The 22,597-nt window shown below is 47.3% G+C and overlaps 1 protein-coding gene and 1 pseudogene across 1 annotated transcript; both read right to left on the bottom strand.

The window, feature by feature from the left end:
• Positions 1-983: 983 nt before the first annotated feature.
• On the bottom strand, positions 984-1,794 carry LOC136525786 (uncharacterized; annotated as a pseudogene).
• Positions 1,795-5,603: 3,809 nt separating this feature from the next.
• Positions 5,604-14,792, bottom strand: LOC136525785 (G-type lectin S-receptor-like serine/threonine-protein kinase SD2-5). Its single transcript, XM_066518653.1, has 3 exons — positions 14,021-14,792; positions 7,429-7,496; positions 5,604-6,020 (listed from the first exon to the last, which is right to left on the bottom strand). The coding sequence occupies exons 1-3, from the start codon at positions 14,790-14,792 to the stop codon at positions 5,604-5,606; spliced, it is 1,257 nt and encodes a 418-aa protein (XP_066374750.1).
• Positions 14,793-22,597: the final 7,805 nt, after the last annotated feature.

Genomic DNA, 22,597 nt, shown 5'->3' with positions numbered 1-22,597 from the left:
CTACTTACTACCCAACTAGTATTTTCTTTCGTTGTAGTAACAATGTCTGGAGGGTTGTCCAAAGGGAGAGAAAAGGGGAAGGGAACTACTATTATGTGGGAGGGTTCTCTTGGTTTCGATTTCTTTGAGGAAGCTCTTTATGAGATGTTCCCAGTTGGGAGCAAAAGTGATTTCACCAAAGAGGCACCACTGAGAGGATACGATGAACGAAAAGAAGAGTGGTCAAAATGCATGCATGGTGAGGACTGCCTAGTGTAAATGTTCACCGAGGCAATAGATGGAGGTCGTCATTTCTTCAAATGCCAGCGAGCAAGGGTAATTGCTATTACTATTTGTTTCTTTAATATGTTCCTCTTCTATACAACTTACATGGCATACTTATTACAGTCTTCCTTGGCCGAAGAAAAATATGGGTTCACTAGGTGGATCGATCATCGGCCTATTTATCCACATGTGAAGTATATCTACTACCTATAGGACCGTATCTTTGATCTAGAAAGGGAAGTTAGCAGCGGTTACAAGGACGATAAATAGGACGACAACAATAATGGTGTCGATTCAAAGGAGGCACTCTGTAATGATCTATATTGCACCTGCCCTAACCACAAGAACAAGGGACCTTCGCCGTCACCCTGCCACCACCAACAACAACAATGGAAGGCTACTATAGAGAAGGTGCAGCACAATTTGCTATGTGGCTACACTACTAGGACGACCCTATCTTATTCACATGGCACATCCATGTGTTTGTTGTTTGGATTAATTACGTAAGACATGTTAGGTTTAGTCGAAGGAACTCTGTACCCTAGTTCGGTATATGTTCTCATATGTCATTTCATGTGTTTTGTGTGTTGAATTATATAATGCCCTATTTCGTTAGGTTTTGTTTGCAGCACATGATCACATTTCACTACGTCCGTAATATAATACTAAATATTATGACCACAAATAATAAAAACAACTACATAATGAAAAGTCCAATACTATGCCACATTAAACAACACAATAATACTAGAAGTACGTGCCGACAGTAGACAAAATTGTTCATGAATAAACCATAGAACTAGCAAGTTATGGAGACTACTGATTGCAACGAGGCTACTTCTCCTTCCTTAGTGCATTGGGATTCTCCTCCGTCGCTGCTTTCGCTCGGCGTGCATGCTCAAGCTTCTTCTCCCTCTCCTCCCTGTATGCAGCAACACGTCTTCTTTCTTCCTCTTCCTTGTGCTCCTTTTTTGCAACCTCCTCTCCGTGTCTCTTTTCCATCATCTTTTTGTCCTCTGCCTCCCACCGCAACAGTTTCTGCATCCATTCCTTGTCTTCAGGCTTGATCTCAGTGTCGATCCACTTCTCACAATCACAGAGCGGTGGAGAGGTCTGCAAAAAAATGCAATTGTTACAAAATAAAAAAAATCATGCAAGATATCATATGACACAAACATCAATTCCTCACCATCTTGTTAATGCGGCGCTGACGAAGTGTAGGCTCAAATGTAAAATTAGAATACATCCAATACCTCTGTCTATACGTGTCTTCTTTATCGGACTTGGCTACCTTATAAGGATCACCGCACAACCACATGGGCACTAGAACAACACTAGGTACAGGCAATGGGTGACATTTTCGGTCATCCGGCCATAACTACAATTCAACCAATTTTGTTATAAAAACCGAAAGCTATTAACATTAAACCCTAAACCTTGGTTTTCCATTTGATGCACAACAATAAACCCATAACATAACAACATGCGCTGATGTTACCTTGGTTTGCTAGTTTTTCCATGACTTGGCATCCTACGGTTGTATAATACAAATATTAAAAATTGCATGAAACCATAAGTAATGATGATTCTTAGATTGAAAAATTCGACTAATATATACAAAATCGATGCGAAAAAACTAGGAGGGGAGCAAGGATACCTTTTCTCGAAGATCTACGGATCAAATCAAAGCTTCCAAGGTCCAATATGTCGATTCGTGATGTAGGGCGAACTGGAGAGAGAAAAAACCCAAGAGGAAGAAGAAAGAAGAGAAAGAAGGCTTGAGCAGAAAGGTTGGGGGCCAGGTTAAAACACCACATCGGCGTCATAGATATTGACGCCAAGCTCGGCGCTAAGATCTACGGCTTCAAGCTTGGCGCCAGGATCTACGGTGTCAAGCTGCTTGCTAAGTCATCGTCACGTCTGCGTCAAGCCCAAGACCTACGCGTCAGAATCTATGACGCCGAAATGTGTAAGCTCGGTGCGGTACATATTTGTAAAAAAAAATTCAAAAAAAAAACTCTAAAAAATAAAAAAGTTGGTCGAGACGGCCGCATGTGGCTCGGGCATATGAGACGTACCGGTAGTGCTGTGGTGATGCGAGCCGACGTATTATTACGTGCTCCTCCATAGTACTAGTACCGTACTACGCCTATTCCGTTGTACAGTACCGACCAGATGTAAGTACACGTGACCCTGTTCGTTTGAGCTTATGTAAAACTAATTTTCGGTTATGAATCCATATTTTTCTCTCACAATGTTTTAATATAAACATTAGTATAAACTAAATTTCAACATCAACAAACAGGTTATACACTTTTACTAGTAGCATCTCTGTATTTGTGTCTATAGTGCCCTGACCGCCTTCAGTTTTGTGACGTGACGTACGGGAAAACAGCAGCGTCCGGACACGCTGCATCTGCATGGCATGGCGCTATGCCAACGGAATGGCGCACCAACAGCACCACCAGCAAAAGACAAAGCCTGTTCTGCCTGTTCCTTCGTTGATTTTGGTTAGGACTTATTAGTTAGCTAATAGTATTTTTTCTTAAAATAAATCACCCATCACACTTATCGGCCTAGAAATCAAAACGATGAACGGGCCGAAAACGCAGCGTGGAGCGCGGCTCTTCGCTCGGACTCGCAAGTCAGCAAGTGAGGAGGAATCGTCGGTCAGAAGGAGGAATCGGGCTGGTGGGTCTGGGTGAGTTGACCCGTCGCTGCGTTCCTGCTCATGCATGCATGCCTTTGCCTTGCCAAGCCAGTGCCATGCATTGCAAGTACCAAGGCAAGGCGAGAGAGCGAGGAACTGGAGTGGAAAATGGGAATGGATGGACAGTTGATAGAGGAGATCTGGCCATCCTCTATCCGAGGTGCGTGCTCCACCCTGCACCTTCATGCTGCAACAATGGCATTTGCATTTGTGCGAAAGCGGCATGATTAGGCCACTGGGATACGACCCCGGCGAGTCTTTTTAAAATCAGGCGCGTGATGGAATATGCAAAGCTGCAGCACGCTGGTGGATTTGCATTTGCTTCCCAGGCAGGCAGGCTTGCCTCGCAATCCACATGCTAATGGCCCCCGGGAAAGGCTGCGCCACTCTGTCCCTCAGCGAATCATAGTAGGGAGGAGTATAATACTCCTAGCCTTTTCTTAAATTTTTATATGTCGAGTGGAGTAGTACTCAGGCAATCAGTCACAATCAGGGCGCTGCTGCTCCCGACACGCCGTGGAAGTGTAGATTTGGATTAGCGGCGGTAGCTGGCCGTGGGCCCCATCTGCAGCAGCACCGGCAGGGGAGCACAAGCGCCGCCTGCCTCACCGCCGGCCCCGCTAGGATGGCCCCACGCCGTCGTCCCCCGCTCGCCGGAGCGCCACTCTGTAGCGCGTAGCGAGTTCGCACGCCGTGGAAGTGGAGCAGCAGCAGCACCATGAAGGCATGAACACAGCTGACGCCGCTCTGTCCCCTGTACCAGCGTTCTCCGTATCTAGTACTGCACCTGTGACTGGTGAGTTAGGCCCACCAGACAGGCAGACAGCCAGACGGGTGCGACCTTAGGACAGGCGCGCGCGCGCCGCCGTCCGAAGCCGATGCCGACGTACGAAAGGCCGGGGCTGGCCCGGACGCCGAGGACGGGCGCGAGCGAACAGAGACACACACGGACACGGTGCAAAACATCTCGTTGGGCTGCCCGAGGCTGAGGGGACGTCACGCTGCTCCCCCCGGGATTGATTGACGAGCCAGTTCTCGCATCTGTTCACCGGGAAAAACAACGGCTCTTTCGCTGAAATTTTACCTTACGGCGATGCTCAGGGTGTGTTTGGTTATTCAGGTACTCCTAAAATTCATCAAACATCGAATATTTAGATATTAATAAAAAATATTAAATATAGATTAATTATAAAACCAATTACATAGTTAGAGGCTAATTTACGAGACGATTTTTTAAACCTAATTAATATGACATTAGCATATGTTACTGTAGCACCACGTTGTTAAATCATTAACTAATTAGACTTAAAAGATTCATCTCGCAAATTAGTCGCAAGTTGTGTAATTAGTTTTGCAATTAGTCTATATTTAATACTCCATGCATGTATCTAAATATTCGATGTGATAGAAATTTTAGGAGGGCCCGTAGAAACCAAACACCGCCTTACACTGATATGTTAGGGCCTTGTTTAGATTGCAAGTTTTTTCACTCTCTCTCCATCATATTAAATCTTTAGACACATGCATGAAGTATTAAATGTAGATTAAAAATAACTAATTACACAGTTTGATTGTAAATTACGAGACGAATCTTTTGAGCCTAGTTAGGTCATGATTGGATAATAATTGTCAAATACAAACGAAAGTGCTATAGTATAAAATACTGATTTCTAACCTCAATCTAAACCAGACCTAGAGAGATGTTACGAGAGAGAAAAATATTACTTCCAAAAAAGTATTACTAAATAGCGATGAAGAACAGGACGAACGTTTCCTGCACTCGGTAGAGTAGTTCGTTTTCACGAAGAGAATGGTACATAGAACAACAAACATTCCCGCATTTCCAAAATAGCGTAAAAGTGCTATCCTACACTATTAACGAGAGAGGCATGCATACAAATAGCTAGCTCTGGCCAAATTTTAACGAGAACCGAGAACCAAACAAAAAAACCAAGAATCGAACCGAATTTATCGAGAACCGAAGTCTCGGTTCCATGTTCGGTTCTTATTTAAGAGGAACCAAAATTTGTTCGGTAAAATCAGTTCCTCCCTCGGTTAACCGAACTAACCGAATTAACTGAAATTTGCTGCTTTGCTGATTGCCTTGCCGATTGACGATTGCCTAGTCACCTGGATGGCCGGATGTATTTCAGTATTTGTGTTGTGCTGTGCTAGTGTAGTAGTGTGTTGTCTTAGTATCTTGCACTCTTGTTGAATGCTGATGCCTTGCTTTAAAAGTTAGCACTCTACTGAACATGTTGTTACATGGATTTTGGGTACTGTTTGATTTTTTGGTTCTACTCGGAACCGAATCGAGAGAACCAATACCAACTTGATCGGTTCCACGTTTTTTGAAAAACCGATCAGTACTGATTTTGTGAGAAAAAAAACCGAAGAACGCCCAGGGCTACAGATAGCAAGGCGGAAAGAACAGCATCGTGTATATAATCGCGGCGCGGGTTTCCATGCAGGGCAGCAATGCGCTCGTTCCAGCATGGCACGTGCGCTGAAGCCTCTCGCGGTCTGGTCTGGCTGGCCTCGATGGAAACCGAAGAGACGACAGCCGGAGTGGAGCGCATGTGACGGAGCTCCGCGCGCGTCGTTCTCGTTACGCACCTCGTGTCCCGTGTCAGAGACCACTGGCCACAGGCCACTGGGCCAGGTCGCCAGCAACGCCATGCGGAGCCAAAACAGACTGCGAAGCGCCACTGCGCCGGTGGGGGCTCATGGTGCAGTGTGCATGTGCATCCACTGCGCCGGAGCATCGTCCATGGTCCATCCCTCCGCCAATGCCAAACACCGTGGATTGATTGATGAAACAGAAATCAAGAGAGCCGATGCGCGCGGGCAGTACACAGTACTCTGCGTCACTGGGCACTGCGGATTGATGAATGGAGGCCGCTGCGACGCTGCGTGATGCCGGTGCCCACCCCTGCCTGAAAAGGCACCTGCCGTGCCCACGCAAAACCAGGCGGGCGCGCAGCGGGCAGCGCACCCGTATCTCCGTCCACCCATCTTTCAGATTCAGCAGCGCCTCCCCTTCGGCCTTCGCAGGGGAAAAACAAACAAGGCTTGATCCTAGATGGGTAGACGTGGCAGCTGCACAGCCCGAGCTTGATCTTGAATGCTGCACGGCAAGGCTCTCTAGGCTGCTATTTATTTAATCAAAGGCTGCCTGCCTTCCGATGCGGCGAGAATCCGAACAGTGGCCATGGTAGTGACTGGTGAGCCCAGTGGCCTTGTAAAGTTGTGTATAAATAAAAAACCAGAGTAGCGGTGGCAAGGCGTGCGTGACACGGGTTGGGCGGAACGGCCACATAGGTGCCACTACCGCGGAGAATCTCTGCCCCGCCCGGCCGCTGGGCCATCGCGCGCGCAATACTACTGCACGTATGTACTCTACTTTTTTTTCTGTGAAAGTTTACACTGCGTACTCGTACTATGGTACAGTCTCCTACTAGAGCAGCAGCGGCGCCCGCGCCAGCCAGGTGGTGCTGCTTTGCTGTCACTGTCAGTGCTGAGGTGTGTCATGTGTGGCACTGTACAGCCATTCAGTTCCGGCGATGGGACTGGGTCGGGAAACCGGGGCCAGGCCTGAAAAAACCAGGGCACGCCCACGCCCGCGGCGTCGGCTGAAAGTATCGTGAACTGATTTAGCGTTCCAGAAAAATACTATTTATTCACTGAAAATTACAGCTTGCTACGGAGCAGAGCTTGCTTGCCTGCCTGCCTGCCTGCCCATCAGCCAGTATACAGGCCAGAGGCCACACAGCTCATACATAAACCCTGTGTCGAGTGCTGCGCTCTAACTGTTCCAGCAGGCTTAAAAGCTCTGTACTAAGAGTAGTAGAATGGTGACTATACTGTGGGTACTTCGGCAGGATCTCGCTCGTCAGTCGGCACTTCGGCAGGCGTCGACGCGTCGTGGCAGACGAACCGGAAGACAGAAGGGTTGCAGACTTGCAGCACAAAAGCTTCCGCTGATGAGTGAAAACTAATGAAGCAAGCATGCATGCATGACGCGCCCAAAATACTCGTACTACGCAGTTGCAGCAGCAACGCAAAAAGGCTCTTGTCGTGACGCCGAGACGGGCCCGCACGGCTCACGGCAGCGGCCAGAGGGGCCGGGCCGTGCAGCCTTTCCACCCACGCGGCCCCTCCCTCTGAGCACCTGCCTCACGGAAGTGACCAGCGGATCGGGTTACACGGTAGTACACCGGAGCTGGCGATGGCGCCGCTGCGGGCAACGAGTGCGCCGAACGGTGCGGCCCGGGCTTGGTGGAGCAGGTGAAGGGAAAGCCTAGCCGCCGAATGTAGCCCCGTGCGACGTGGATGCGGCGCCGGGGTTATGCGAGGATTATCGGAGTAAATCGAAGAAGTGCTCTGAAAAACTCTTCTTTTTTATAAGGAAAAACACTTTTTATCCATAGGCTCGACACCCCACCCCACCCCACCCCATCAAATCTCATCCCATTCCATCCCATGACCGCGCACTTAGTTCTCTCACTCTGCTCACCATCTCCTTCTTCCGCTCCTCCACTCTCTCGCTATTGGCACGCAGCACTCACGCGCCGCGCCGCGCCGCGCCCCTAGCTCCCTCCGCGAATTCCATGCCACCGGAGATGACGGCGGCTTCCAGCGAGCCGCCCCTCCCTCCGCGACCTCCATGCCACTGGAGAGGAGGGCGACGGCAGCGGCTTCCGACGAGCCGCCCTCCCTCCCTCCCTCGCTCTACGACCTCCATGCCACCGAAGAGAAGGGCGATGGTGGCTTTCGGCGAGGTAGGTGGGTCCTTCTCTGGATCTGAGCCCTCTTCCTCCCCTGGATTTGGATTTGAGGACGTGGCGGTGGCTAGGGTTCTGACGAGCTCTGTTGCAGTAGGCTTGTTTTGCTGTTGCAAGAAGTAATATTTCTTTGTTGCATTAGCCTTTTTCTAATATTGCATTTCATGTTTCGCTTTTATTTCTGTCGTTGCAGTAGCATCGTTTTGTTGTTGCGACAAGTATTTTTTCTTTGTTGCATTAGTCTTTTTTCTGATTGTCGCATCTCGTATTGTCCTTTTGTTTCTGTTGTTGCAGTAGCGTTGTTTTGTTGTTGCAACAAGTAATGTTTCTTTGTTGTATTAGTCTTTTTTTAATGTTGCATCTCGCATTGCGTTTTGTTTCAGTTGTTGCAGTAGTTTTGGTTTGCTGTTGTAACAAGTAATTTTTCTTTGTTGCATTAGTCTTTTTTTAGATGTTGCATCTCGTGTTGCAGTAGCTTTGTTGTGCTGTTGCAGTCGCTTTTTGTTCTGATGTTGTAGTAGACTTGTTCTGATGTTTCACCTCGCATCGCTTTTTGTTTGATGTTGTGTCGGTGCAGAAAGTGATCAACATGTAAATATTTATAGTTTTGCTGTACGTTGTGATCGGAGGTGGCCTAGCACTCAATGACACATGGTTTATACTGTTTCAGGCAACGTGCCCTACGTCTAATTTGAGTCGGTCGGTGACTTTGTTCCTGAGCCCAGGTGCTCGAAGTTTGCTATGGGGTTACAAACGGAAGGGAAAAAATGATAGGTACAAGAGGTCCGGTCGAACTCTAGTCTGAAGGACCGAGAGTGACGGGAGCCCCGCTATGTGCTAAGTGTTCAAGCGTGTGCTCGGTATAACTTTAGAGTGTCTAAAGTTACAGAGGGTGAATTAAAGTAAGTGAACTGATCGATCTCCCTATTAGGAGAGAGCACATACCCTTTTTTATAAATGAAGAGGATGGCCTTACAAGTGAGGGGGAGAAAATACGTATGTTACTAAGTCTTGTTGCCCATGCCGTTGGGTATAAGATGATGGTAGGCACCCACAATACTATTTAATGTCAGATGCACATGGGAGGCTGCGTCGTCTTCTTCTGGTATGGCAGACGTCGGTGCCCGCCATACTGTTGATGCCCAGAGGCATGCAAGGGGTTTTACCATGCTTGTCCGGTATGGCAGTTGTTGCGGGCACCCACAACGCTGTAGGTCAAAGGTCGACGCCTACAACACTGTTCTGACATGCCTGGAAGTTCACAGGGCAATCTTCTAACATGTCCTGTCGATACTGTCCTGTAGGTGTACAGGGTTGGTCCTTAGTCTTGCGGTTGACTTAAGTGTCCTGCCTTACTTTCTCCGTTCGTTTCTTGGTCCTTACCGAGCGGGCGTCCCCAGTCAGTTGATTCTAGTCGGCTCTGATTGCACCAGTCGGAGAGGAGTTGTAAGCAGAGGTTTGGTGCATTTTCGATCGAACAAGCGGGTCGGAGTCGGAAGTGGTGTTTGGCTAGGCCTTCCGTTCGGATAGGCCGTCCGGAGGCGGGCTGGAGTCAGAAGCAAGGCCTTCCGGTCAGAGAGGCGGGCCGGAGTCAGAAGCGGGCGTTGTTCCTCCTCGGCCATGCCTTTCAGTTGGAGATTGGATCGTCCTTCTATCCTTTTTGTTTGGTTTTTTGGCTGGCCCAGGAGTTGCGCGTCATTCGCAACGTTGTCTGCTGGGCGAGCTCTTGCTGGGAAGCCGGTTGAAAGCTTTAGTTTGGTTTTGGTAAATTGATGAAACCCTATGTGCTAACCTAGTTTATCAAGTGGTCATGAGATAGGTAGCACACTCCAAGTGGTAAAGCAAATAATGATCATAACATGATGATGATGATGCCATGGTGATGATCAAGTGCTTGGACTTGAAAAGAAGAAAGAGAAAAACAAAAGGCTCAAGGTAAAGGTATAAATGATAGAAGCTATTTTATTTTGGTGATCAAGACACTTAGTGAGTGTGATCACATTTAGGATTGATAGCCATACTATTAAGATGGGTAAAACTCGTATCGAAATGCGGTTATCAAAGTGCCACTAGATGCTCTAACTCAATACATATGCATTTAGGATCTAGTGAAATGCTAACACCCTTAAAAATATTTATGAAAATATGCTAACACATGTGCACAAGGTGATACACTTGGTGGTTGGCACATTTGAGCAAGGGTGAAGAAGATAGAGTTGAAAATGAGCTAGTCACGATGGTCACGCACTGATCGGACGCTGGTCTTGGTTAGACCGGCATGTCCGGTCAGTGGTAGCAGAGAATGCGCAGGCGTCGGTCTTCGATCGAACGCTGGCGTTGAAATTGACCGGACGCTGATGGGGTGTGTCTGGCCACGCTGACGTGGCAGCACACTGAGAGGCAGTGTGTGATCGGATGCTAGGTCCGTTCGGTCGGGCTTGATCGGACGCGTCCGGTCACGCGTGGAAGCTTACTAGAAACGACCGGACGCTAAGGTCATGCGTCCGGTCGTGATCCAACTGACGCGTCCGATCACAGCTTGAACCTTACTAGAAACGACCGGACGCTAGTGCGGGAGCGTCCGGTCAGTTTGAGCAGCGCGTCCCGTCAACACTCGACCGTTGAGATCGGATGAACAACGTTTGAAGCTGACGATACATGGCGAGCATCGGGCGACCGGACACTGGGGTCCTGTGTTCGGTCGATCTAACCGGAGCGTTTGGTCACCCCGAGCAGTGCCCAATGAAGGGGTATAATGGCTCTATTTCGTGGGGGCTTCTATTTAAGCCCCATGGTCGGCTCAAGCTCACTCTCTTGGCCATTTGCATTGACATAGCAACCTTATGAGCTTAGCCAAAGCCCTCCCACTCATCTCCATCATTGATTCATCATCTTTGTGAGATTAGGAGTGAATCCAAGTGCATTGTTTGAGTGTTTGCATCTAGAGGCACTTGGTGTTCATGTTTCGCTGCAGGATTCGCTTATTACTCTTAGCGGTTGCCGCCACCTACATGGCTTGGAGCAGCGAGAATCATCGAGTGGAGGTTGGTGATTGTCTCTGGCTCTGATCGTGGTGATTGTGAGGGGTTCTTGACCTTCCTCGGCGGAGAGCCAAAAGGTACTTTAGTAATTTGCTCGTGACGTGTGTGATTCTCATCTTGTGTTAGTTGTGCGGCACCCTATTGAGGGTTTGGCGTGTGATGCCAATTAGCGCGTGAACCTCTAAGTGAGTGAATCACCACAACGAGGACTAGCTTGCCGGCAAGCAAGTGAACCTCGGTAAAAAATCATTGTGTCATCATTTGATTCCGAGGTGATTGGTCTCCGTTGATATTAATTCTCGTGATTGATTGGTTCACTCCTCGATATGGTAGTATAGCTATCTTGCTCTCTCTCTCTTTACATTACCACAAACTAGTTATCAAGCTCTTTAGTGTAGCTAGTTGTGAGAGCTTGTTGGTTTGATTAGTGTTTTGCTGTACCAACTATTGGTACAGAAAGTGACCAACACGTAAATATTTGTAGTTTTGCTGTACGTTGTGATCGAAGGTGGCCTAGCACTCAATGACATAGGGTTTATACTAGTTCAGGCAACATGCCCAACGTCCAGTTTGAGTCGGTTGGTGACTTTATTCCTAAGCCTAGGTGCTTGAAGTTTGCTGTGGGGTTACAAACGGAAGGGAGAAAGATGGGGGGTATAAGAGGTCCGATCGGACTCTGGTCTGAAGGGCCGAGAGTGACGGGAGCCCCGCTATGTGCTAAGTATTCGAGCGTGTGCTCGGTATAACTTTAGAGTGTCTAAAGTTACAGTGGGTGAATGAAAGTAGGTGAACTGATCGATCTCCCTGTTGGTAAAGAGCGCATCCCCTTTTATAGACGAAGGGGATAGCCTTACAAGTGAGGGGGAGAAAGTACGTATGTTACTAAGTCTTGTTGCCCACGCCGTCAGGTACAAGATGATGATAGGCGCCCACAATACTGTTTAATGTCAGATGACGTGGGAGGCTGCGTCGTCTTCTTCTGATATGGCCGATGTTGGTGCCCACCCTACTATGGATGCCCAAAGGCATGCGACGTGTTTTACCGTGCTTGTCCGGTATGGCAGTTGTTGAGGGTGCCCACAACGCTGTAGGTCAAATGTCGACGCCTACAACGCTGTTCTGACATGCCTGGAAGTTCACAGGGCAATCTTCTGACATGTTCTGTCGATACTATCCTGTAGGTGTACAGGGTATGGTCCTTAGTCTTGCGGTTCACTTGAGTGCCCTGCCTTACTTTCTCCATCCGTTTCCTGGTCCTTACCAAGCGAGCGTCCTCGGTCGATTGGTTCTAGTTGGCTCAGATTGTGCCAGTCAGAGAGGAGTTGTAAGCAGAGGTTCGGTGCATTCTTGGTCGGACAAGCGGGTTAGAGTCGGAAGCGGTGTTTGGCTGGGCCTTCCATTCGGAGAGGCCGCCTAGAGGCGGGCTAGAGTTAGAAGCGAGGCCTTCCGGTCGAAGAGGCGGGCCGGAGTTGGAAGTGGGCACCGTTCCTCCTCGGCCAGGCCTTTTGGTTGGAGATTGGATCGTCCTTATGTCCTGTTTGTTAGGTTTTTGGGCCGACCAGGAGTCGCGCGTCGTTGGCATCGTTGTCTGCTGGGCCGAGCTCTTGCTGGGAAGCCGGTCCATGAGAGACCCCGGGTTTATGAACCCGACATGTTGCAAAACAATTTTCTGATGGGAGCGCGGTGAGGATGCGACACACCTAGCATGGGGGAACAAGTGATGCAGGGGAGAGCGGGTTCTGTTCTATTCCCGCAGGGGTCGGGCGGTGAAGAGAAGTGAGCGGCTGGGACGGGGGGGGGGGGTTAACAAGGGCGGGCGGGTTTGGGATGCCTCAGTGCGATGGGCCCGACGTCCGGAGGCGTCTCGCGCGCCGGATGTCCAGACGCTAGCAGCGCCAATTTTTTTAAAAAAAATCACCAACCAAATATAGACCCTTTGTCTCTAGCAGGCAGCAGCCCACTCCGCCGCTAAAGCCAAGGACTCTTTGCCCCTCCACCTCGCAACCCTAAACTGATCCTTAACCCTGGCAGCTCCTCCACTCCGCTGCTAATGGTGACCGAGACCACAGCATCATTGAATGAGAGAGATTAAGAATACTGCTAATGGTCTCACTGAACTACTTGGTCGAGGTGGCCAATTGGCCATGTAGGCCCTACGCTTGTCTTGGTTCGTCAGAAAACCTACGCTTCTCTTCGTCTTGGCCGTCATGACCTGACATGCTCGATCCCCTGATGCCCACTGCCGAGTGCCCATGCTAATAATGGCTGTTCTCGAAAGCCGTCTATGGTGGAAAGTCGAGCAGAGCAGCTTCCTGCGAGGTCGAACCGATAACACTGACCAACCATCTCTAGCACCATGTTCGCTTAAATCGTTTCTGTGGCTTATAAACCGGCTGATGCTGTTTTGTTGTGAGAGAAAAACACTTTATCATGGCTGTTAAGCATGGTTCATACGATCAAGCGAACAAGGTAGACCGTTCCGAGACTACGATGGACGTCAGGGTGCCAGCGAGGAGGCGAGGAGGGAGCCATGGGCCATGGTCCATGGCCACATGTCCCAGAGCGCGAGCTTCATCAGTTCCCACTTCCCAGCTCCATTCCCAACAGGCGACACCATCACGTGCCGAGCGCGCTGCTGCCATCCCGGCCGAAACGCCACCACCGCCTCGCACCGCTGATCCACCGCGTACAGCATCCTAGCTACCCTCTGCCCTCCACTGTGTACCAACACATCCTTTTATTTACCACCTCTATGGTCTCCACTGTCGCAACCTTCATCACCGATTTTTTTTTATTTTTCAGCTCTTTTTTTGAAAAATATTCACAAATAGACCTTTGGTGGTTTGATTTTCGTTTATGGACCCTGATCTCGGCGCCATGGCTTTTGGCGCCGAGGAAACACGTCTCGGCGCCATGACCAATGGCGCCGAGGTCTTGACGAGGCATCGGACGTGGCGGAGACCTGGCGCCGACGTGGACAAGGTCTCAGCGCCGTAGATCTTGTCGCCGTAGATCTTAACACCTAGATCTTGACGTTTGAAATGAAACAAGTATAATTATTCCAAAAAACTTACAACAACATCATTGCGGTTCAGCTGATTATGATACGCGCTACTTAGCTTGAAGGCCTAGGTTCAAACCCTAGTGCTGATTTTTTTTTTTGTGCTACATTCAGGAAAATTATTTGAGAAACATGCAATGATCCCCCTCGTAAGAACTACTCGTGCGGCTGGCGGACACGACGTCCTCGATCTCCCGCTGCTCGTACTTCTCCCACGCCCACCTCGGGAACCACTCCTTGCTTTCGCCGTGGCCAGGGTCGTAGTTCCGGCGCTGCCCCAGGATCTCGAACAGCACCATCCCGAAGCTGTACACGTCGCACTTCTCCGACGCCGGCAGCGCCATCCACAGCTCCAGCGCCGCGTACCCGGGCGTCCCGCGGCCGCCGCCGGTCAGCGACATGTGCGTGTTCTCGCGCTCGCCCAGCCGTGCGAGCCCGAAGTCGGGCACCTTCGGTGTGTAGTCGGCCGTGAGAAGAATGTTGGCCGGCTTGATGTCGTAGTGCACGATCCGCTGCTGGCACTCCTCGTGCAGGTACCTGATCCCCTTCGCCGTGCCGACGGCGATGCTGTGCAGCGTCCCCCATTCCAGCCTTGTGCTTGTGCTGCCCTCGTCGCCGTAAAGGTACTTCTCGAGTGAGCCATTCTCCAAGAACTCGTACACCAGCGCCTTCGTGTTCGCGTCGAAGCAGAAACCATGGAGCCGCACGAGGTGCACGTGGTAGGTACGTCCGATGGTGCCGATCTCCGCCATGAACGCCTCCTGCACTTTCTTGTTCATAGACACCTTCAGGACCTTCGCGGCCACCAGCAGGCCGTTCGGCAGCTCACCCTCGTAGACCACGCCGTAGCCTCCGGACCCCAGTTCGCACAAGTAGTTCTTGGTGTAGACCGCCAGCTGCTCGGATATATAAACTCCGGACCCAGTTTGCATGTTACTGGAAATAATTTTTCCTGCTGTATTGCTTATAAAAATGTAGCAAAAAAGATTTAGTGCTGGATTCAAATCTAGGTCTTTGAGCTAAATCGCGCGCGTCCTAACCAACTGAACCACAATGGTGTTATTGTATGTTCCTCGGAACCATTATACTTGTTTCATTTTAAACGCTAAAATCTATAGGGTAATACCTCGGCGCTAAGATCTACGACGCCGAGGTCTTATCCATGTCGACGTCAGGTCACCGTCATGTCTGACGTCTCGCCAAGACCTCATGGCGTCGAGACGTGTCTCCTCGGCGTTAAAAGCCACGGTGCCGAGATCAGAGTCCATAAACGAAAATCAAACCACCAGAAATCTATTTGTCATATTTTTGAAAAAAAAAGAGCTGAAAAATAAAAAATTCGGCCTTCATCACAGAATCTCCAGCCTGCTGCCTGCCGATCCGATGCTCTTGTCTACTGTCGCAGCATTCGGTGCAGTGGTGTCTGCGCCCGGTTTGCTCGGAGGGTTTTGGTTTTGGAGGATGATCCTTGTTTTAAGCAGGGGTAAAAGAGGAGAATGAACGGATAAATCTAAAGGGCATGAGACAAAAGGAGGCAAAAGCCAGAGATAGAGAGGGGAAAGCAAGACATTTCCTGCAGAATCCTGATAAACATCACGTGATCACGTTTCGTGTTGGGCTCAATCATGCAGCGCTGACGCGTGGGGTATAGTAAACATTTGCCCCCACATGTCGGTCGCCTGTGTCCTAGGCAAGCACTCATGATCGCGGACGCACACCCACAGCACGGTTAAAGACCACAGGTAACAGCATGTCACTTCTAATGGTGCGTTCATTCGGCACACATATAATCGGTTCCGGTTTCTTCGAGAATTAGCGGAAACCGTACACAAACCAACACGCAGGTGAAATGTTTCTGCTCGAAACGGTTTCAAATCATTCTTACTGCTCGAAATGGTTTCAAATGATTCTTACTTTTCTACCTATAAATGTGAGTTGGTGAAAACATGGTTTCATAGTAATTCTAATTATGTAGCCAAATGGTTTGGTGATACGATTCACCATTTGAAACGTTTTTTAAGAGAATATAGATCTAGAATGTTTTTATAAAAATCTGGATTCCTACCAAATGAGCCCTAAGTTTCATCAATTGAGGTTCTTTATGGTATGGCTCTAAAGTCTAAACCACTTGGACTTGTTGCTATTGAAGTGTAGATGGGCTGAAGCGAGTGAAGCAAAAAATAATATTTTTATCTGTTCCTAATTTATTTTGAAATGAGAGAGAAAAACGACTTCTCGGTTACGATGTACGGTGCAGCCAAAGCCGTCTTGAGCTTTAAACAGATCCTAAATAGTAAGAGCTATCTTGGATTGACTGGTTTATGGAATTCATCACCATGTTTTGTTGCATTTGACAATCTACTAGAAGCAAACGATGTCCTAAATTGTGCCCGAGGAGGATATGCCGAATTGCAGTGGATTTAGGAACATTTTGGCCCCGTTCGGTTTCCTGAAACTTGGCTGAATTGGCTGAAAATACAGTTTTGACTGAATTGTTGTGAGAGAAAAACACTGTTCCGACTGAAAAAATAAGCTAAATAGTGCGGATTATAAGGTAAGCTGAACGGGACCTTTACTTGTATCTGTCCGTTTAGGTAGCAATTAACTTGTAGTATTATTTCTGTTTGGGTAGTTAATAGCATAATTCACGGTTTTCTAAGTTTAAAAATCAGGTATCCTTTGGTTATAGAAAAAATAGAGGAGGAAAACTACAGGTACTTTAGCATCCACTAAAACCTCTTGGTAAAAAATCCTATGTTTTTTCTTCAGTCCATCCAACAAATGATTATTCCTTTCAAATTCATGTGTTTTTAGTCCTCTATTTTGCAATAGCATTCCTGTGCAATTCCTATGTTCCTGCTTTCCTGTACTCCAAAGAGGGTCTCAATATGTTTCTTTATAACAACATACTTGACGACCATTATGTACTTTTTTTTATAAAACATAGTGCAGAAAGACGCTTACATAGATATAGAGATGTCGGCTGTATGTTTTTTTACTTTCAATCATGTGCAATTGCCTATGTTCCTGCATTCCTGTACTCCAGAGAGGGCCTCAATATGCTTCTTTATGACAACATACTTGACGACCATTACGTACTTTTTTATAAAACATAGTGCGGAAAGACGCTTACATAGATATAGAGATGGCGGCTGTATGTTTTTTTTTACTTTCAATCATCATTTGAACTCACTATTCTGAAATGGTTCATTTGAAGAGTCATTTGAATAAAAAACACTTTTTATACTTTTTTTATTCTTCAGCAGCTTTTCTATATCTTGCATGCACTATATAGAGTTATTCTCCCACAAATGAGTTGATGACATCTATAAAATCTTGTTTAGATCCATTAATATTAAGGATTTGTTTATATTCATAGAGCTAATAGTTAGCCGCTAACAAATAGCTAGATTGCATCCAAACATGTACATCTAATAAATTAGCTAATTGCTAGTTGGATATCTATCAAACTACTATCTCACTAGTTAGACCAACGCGGCTAATAACATCTAACTGTTAGTTAGCTCATTTTAGCTAGGAGCTATAGTTAGCTAACTATTAACTGTTAGTGGATCCAAACAAACTCTAATAATTACATAGCTAATAGCCGCTAACTTTTAACTTGCTCATATGTTGCTAATAGATGGTTGGCATGTAATAATTAGAAACCCTCTATCTAATAGTTAGTTAGTCTATTAGTAGGTCTATTTAGATCCACTTGTACTAATTTTGGTTTCTAATTATTAGAACTAGTAGATCTAAACATGCCCTAAAATATGTTCTTAACCTCCTATCCATGCAAGCAAACACCATATTTCAAAGAGTTTCGGTTAAAGTTGAACAGAATGGTTGGGATTTGGCTTCTTCCATATCAAACGGGGCCTTTTGCCATCTCCGACCTCTTGTCAGTCGTAGTTGGAAACTTTTATTATCTTTAGTTAAAAGGTCAATATATACCTACTTATCCCCTTCAGAATACTGTTTTTTATTTTTCATGTGAAAATAAAATAATTTGTGTGAAATTACTATACAGTGTACTCTCTCATCACAAAGAATGTAATTCTAGATATAGAACAAGTTAATTTGTTTAGTTTTGCTGAATCTATGCAAATAGTACAATATTTATGTCTATAAATAACTAGTATAAAAATATATTATTTAACTAATCTAATAATACTTACTCATTATCTAGTTTATTTTATTGTATTTGATTGAACTATAAAAACAATAATTACATGGTTTTTGACCGAGTGGATTCCAAACTCCCACGTTTACCGTTTAGATCCGTCTCAATGATAATGTTTTGAAAATAAAGTTTTAAAGGCATTAAGCAGGGTGATAGCTCAGCAAAAGTAGTGATGAAACTTGTTGTAACACCCTCGGTGTTACACTGTAAATCATTTACTAAAACATGTCATGAGCATCATGTTTATGTGTTAATACATGTAATAAAGAGTGTAGATCAATTTCCGTAACTCAAAACGATCAACGGAAGTGCGAAACGAAAGTTAATTCAATAGTCATGTTATATCACTTAGGGTTTAAAACCAATTTTTATTAAGCAAAAATGCTATAGAATATGTATGTGATACTTAAATAAGTGAAATGTCCTAATGGCTAGAGGGGGGCGAATAGCCTAATAAAAGTTTCTACAACAACACTTAACAAACCGGTTATACAATTATGAGACGAAGCAAGTGTTGCGCTAGCCTACTAAAATTGTAAGCCATCTACCATAATTCTAGTTTATATAGTTTCTATCCGCACAATAGCTATGTCACTCTACTAAGTTAGTGTGCTCTCAACGGCTAACTAAAGAGCCACACTAACTAAACTAACAAGCTCTCACAACTAGCTACACTAAAGAGCTTGATAACTAGTTTGCGGTAATGTAAAGAGAGTGAGCAATTTGTTTATACCGCCGTGTCGAGGAAGGAGCCAATCAATCACAAGAATAAATACCAATGAAAACCAATCACCTCAAAATTAAATGATGAACACAATTATTTTTTACCGAGGCTCACTTGCTTGCCGACAAGCTACTCCTCGTTGTGGCGATTCACTCACTTGGAGGTTCACACGCTAATTGGCATCACACGCCAAACCCTAAATAGGGTGCCGCATAACCAACATAAGATGAGGATCACACAAGCCACAAGCAATCTACTAGAGTACCTTTTGGCTCTCCGCCGGGGAAAGGTCAAGAACCCCTCACAATCACCACGATCGGAGCCGGAGACAATCACCAACCTTCGCTCGATGATCCTCGCTGCTTTAAGCCGTCTAGGTGGCGGCAACCACCAAGAGTAACAAGCGAATTCCGCAGCGAAACATGAACACCAAGTGCCTCTAGATGCAAACACTCAAGCAATGCACTTAGATTATCTCACAACCTCACAAAGATGATGAATCAATGATGGAGATGAGTGGAAGGGCTTTGGCTAAGCTCATAAGGTTGCTATGTCAATGTAAATGGTCAAGAGGGTGAGCTAGAGCCGGCCATAGGGCTTAAATAGAAGCCCCCATAAAATAGAGCCGTTGTACCTCTTCACTGGGCACAACACGAGGTGACCGAACGCTCCGATCATATCGACCGGACGCTGGACTTCAGCGTCTGGTCACGCGATGTGTGCCACGTGTCCCCTCTCTTCAAATGTTGATCGCCCGATCTCAACAGTCAAGTGATGACCGAACACAGTAGCTCAAAGTGACCGAACGCTGAGCCCCAGCGTCCGGTCGTTTCTAGTAAGCATCCAGAGACGACTTTTCACGACCGGACGTGTTCGATCATGCTCGACCGGACTCACCCAGCGTTCGGTCACATGGTGACTCTTCTGTGCGCTGCCACATCAGCAGGACCAGACGCATCCCTCCGGCATTCGGTCACTAATTGACCCAGCGTCCGGTCAGAGACCGACGCCAGCGTCTTCATGCTCCACCTGATCGAACGCACCGGTCCTACCGAGACTAGCGTCCGGTCATTTATAGTGACCTCTGTCTTTTCTGTCTAGGGTGCCAGTGGCACTATCGAACTGTCCGCACTATACGGGCGGACACTCCACCGGTGAAGTTTCTAACCCTTGCTCAAATGTGCCAACCACCAAGTGTATCACCTTGTACATATGTGTTAGCATATTTTCACAAACATTTTTAAGGGTGTTAGCACTCCACTAGATCCTAAATGCATATGCAATGAGTTAAAGCATCTAGTGGCACTTTAATAACCGCATTTCGAGACGACTTTCACTCCTCTTAATAGTATGGCTATCAAACATAAATGTGATCACACTCACTAAGTGTCTCGATCACCAAAATAAAATAGCTCCTATCATTTATACCTTTGCCTTGAGCCTTTTGTTTTTCTCTTTCTCATTTTCAAGTCTAAGCACTTGATCATCACCATGGCATCACCGTCATCATGTCATGATCTTCATTTGCTGCATCACTTGGAATGTACTACCTATATCATGATCACTTGATAAACTAGGTTAACACTTAGTATCTGTTTGGATTGCGGGATGAAGTGGGATATCCCGAGTTCGACCCAGATGGTGCGCTGTTTGGTTGAGGAGCTAGGTGGGATTGGGTTGGACCAGGCACCGAATATTCCCTCAGATGCGGGTTCCCTTGGTCCATTCAAATTGGGCAGACCATCTCGACCTAGATGAACGGCGTCGTTTGCCGTCTCCTTCTCCCTCCCTTCGTCGCGAGCGCCGGTGGTTCCATTTCTCCGGATGTGGGCGAGCAGCGACGTCGGGCTCTGGAAGCCGGTGCTATGTCGCTTGCGCGGGCGAGCTCACGCGAGCTTGGGGCGCTGGCGCTAGACGAGGCAGGGCCGCCATGGCCGCTGAGGCGGGTGTCGGCGGGGCCTGCGCGGGGAGGCAGGGCCGCCAGGCCACCAGGGCGAGGCGAGGCTGTGCGAAGAGGAGGGGTCTCCATGGCTACCGGGGCGGGGCCTCTATGGCCGTAGGGGCGGGGCGGGGTTGCGCGGGGAGACAGGGCCTCCATGGCCACCGAGGCCTACGCGGGGAAGGGTCGGGGCGGGGCAGGGTGGGGAGGCGGCGACCGAGGGGGTGAGGGCGGGGCTGGGAGGTGACGACCATGGCGATGTCGGGCTGGGAGGTGACGGGCGAGCAGAGGAAGAAGATGAGGGGGAAAAGAAAATAAGGAGGATGACAGGCGGGTCCCACTAATGGTACTGTTAACGGTATCAAAATGGCATCCATTTCATCCCTCTTGAACCTCACAACCAAACACAGAACTGGGTTCATCCCAACCCCTTAACCAAACACGAGATGGGTTCATCCCAACCTAGAAAACTAGGTTGGACCCAACCCATTCCACTTGATCCCTAAACCAAACACACGGTTAGGGTTCCATCAATTCATCAAAACTAAACTAGAGCTTTCAATAAGGTTTGAAGTGCAAACTTTTTATATGACAATGAAATACTCACGGTCGAAAAATGATATTGCTAGCTAATATTTCCACTAGTTTAGAGATCGCAATTGGAAATCAAATTCAGCTCTAACACTTGGAAAATTTCAAGTCTGCCGACAGTTAGACACTGCTATGTTTGGCAATTTATTATGTGAGATTGGGTTAAGGAGTGGTATTGTATTTTGGCTTGTTTTAGTAGCCTAATATACCCTCTAAGGTATAGCAAAGGTGGTTTGGGAATTGGATCAACGGTTTAGGTTTCTCGAGCACTTTAAAATCAGTGCTTGGCATGTTCTCGGGCTGTTTTCCCAGTTCAGCGAGGTCACCAGCACCGGGGGCACGACGCCACCGTGTTGAGTGTAACACTCCTGGTGTTATGAGCTCGCTAAGCCCTGAGATTATGGCCGGAGAAATAGATCTATCAATATAGTGAGTCAGTTACTTAAATGTGGTAACGAAATCTTAACAAGAAAATAGGAAAAGTAGTTTTAATTGTTTGGCACGAGAAGCAATTTTTATAAACAAAAATAAAATATAACTTGTAATTGGTACTTAAATAAAATTTGAAGTGCAAGTTTAGTAGATGAAAATGCAACTATTGATTTGGTGAATAGATGTTGTTCCATGATATTTTTGATAGCTCAAGAATTGGAAGTGGAATATAATTTCTGCTTCTAGAACTAAACGATTTAAGTATGGAAACCTAATGATAATGCCAATTTGGCATTTGATTTCCAACAAAAATGGTTAAGCACTTCATCCATGTTTTCGCACGATCGGTTGCATTTAGGTGTATAATAGGACGTGGTGCAGGTCGTAGTTGCGTTAAGGGTTACGATACTCACTCTAAAATTGGCCAAACTTCGCTGGAATGCATTGGAAGCATGCCTTTGGCTCTCGGATCGTGAACCGGCATTTCGGTGGTGAGCTCACCTTGGCATCCTCCTCTCTCCCTCTTTAGTCACTCTTTAGTGTGGACGATTGCTTCGCTGGGTAGCCGGTGGTGTGGACTTTAGGTTCGTGTAGTTGGTTGAGCCTTAGTCGAGTTTTAAGTGGTTTTTGGTAAGCTTTAAATAGCGTGCATGGCACCGTTTTCCGTCTTTCGACTTGCGTTCGCGGCCACCACCTAGTCGACGTGGCATTTCTTTAGCCGTTCATCCCACCTACTCACCGAGCTGCTGCTGCCCGCGTCCTTGCCATGTTGTCTGATTATGCTGCAACTGTCGCATGCCTCGCCCCAGCCTGGTTGGCACCTGCCCTGCTCTATCCTTGCGTCCGCTGTCTTAATGGTCTTGGT

This window comes from Miscanthus floridulus, chromosome 19, assembly GCF_019320115.1.
Source record: "Miscanthus floridulus cultivar M001 chromosome 19, ASM1932011v1, whole genome shotgun sequence".
NCBI lineage: Eukaryota > Viridiplantae > Streptophyta > Magnoliopsida > Poales > Poaceae > Miscanthus > Miscanthus floridulus.
This window is presented reverse-complemented; position numbering and strand designations above follow the sequence as displayed.

Excerpts from the sequence above, each read along its gene's own strand:
- LOC136525785 (XM_066518653.1), bottom strand. The coding sequence starts at position 14,792 with ATGCAAACTGGGTCCGGAGTTTATATATCCGAGCAGCTGGCGGTCTAC. Across the intron at positions 7,497-14,020 it reads CGTGTCCGCCAGCCGCACGA|GAGATGGTGAGCAGAGTGAG; the intron begins GTAGTTCTTACG and ends GAGCGGAAGAAG. Across the intron at positions 6,021-7,428 it reads ATGGGATGAGATTTGATGGG|GCCGAAGGGGAGGCGCTGCT; the intron begins GTGGGGTGGGGT and ends TCCCCTGCGAAG.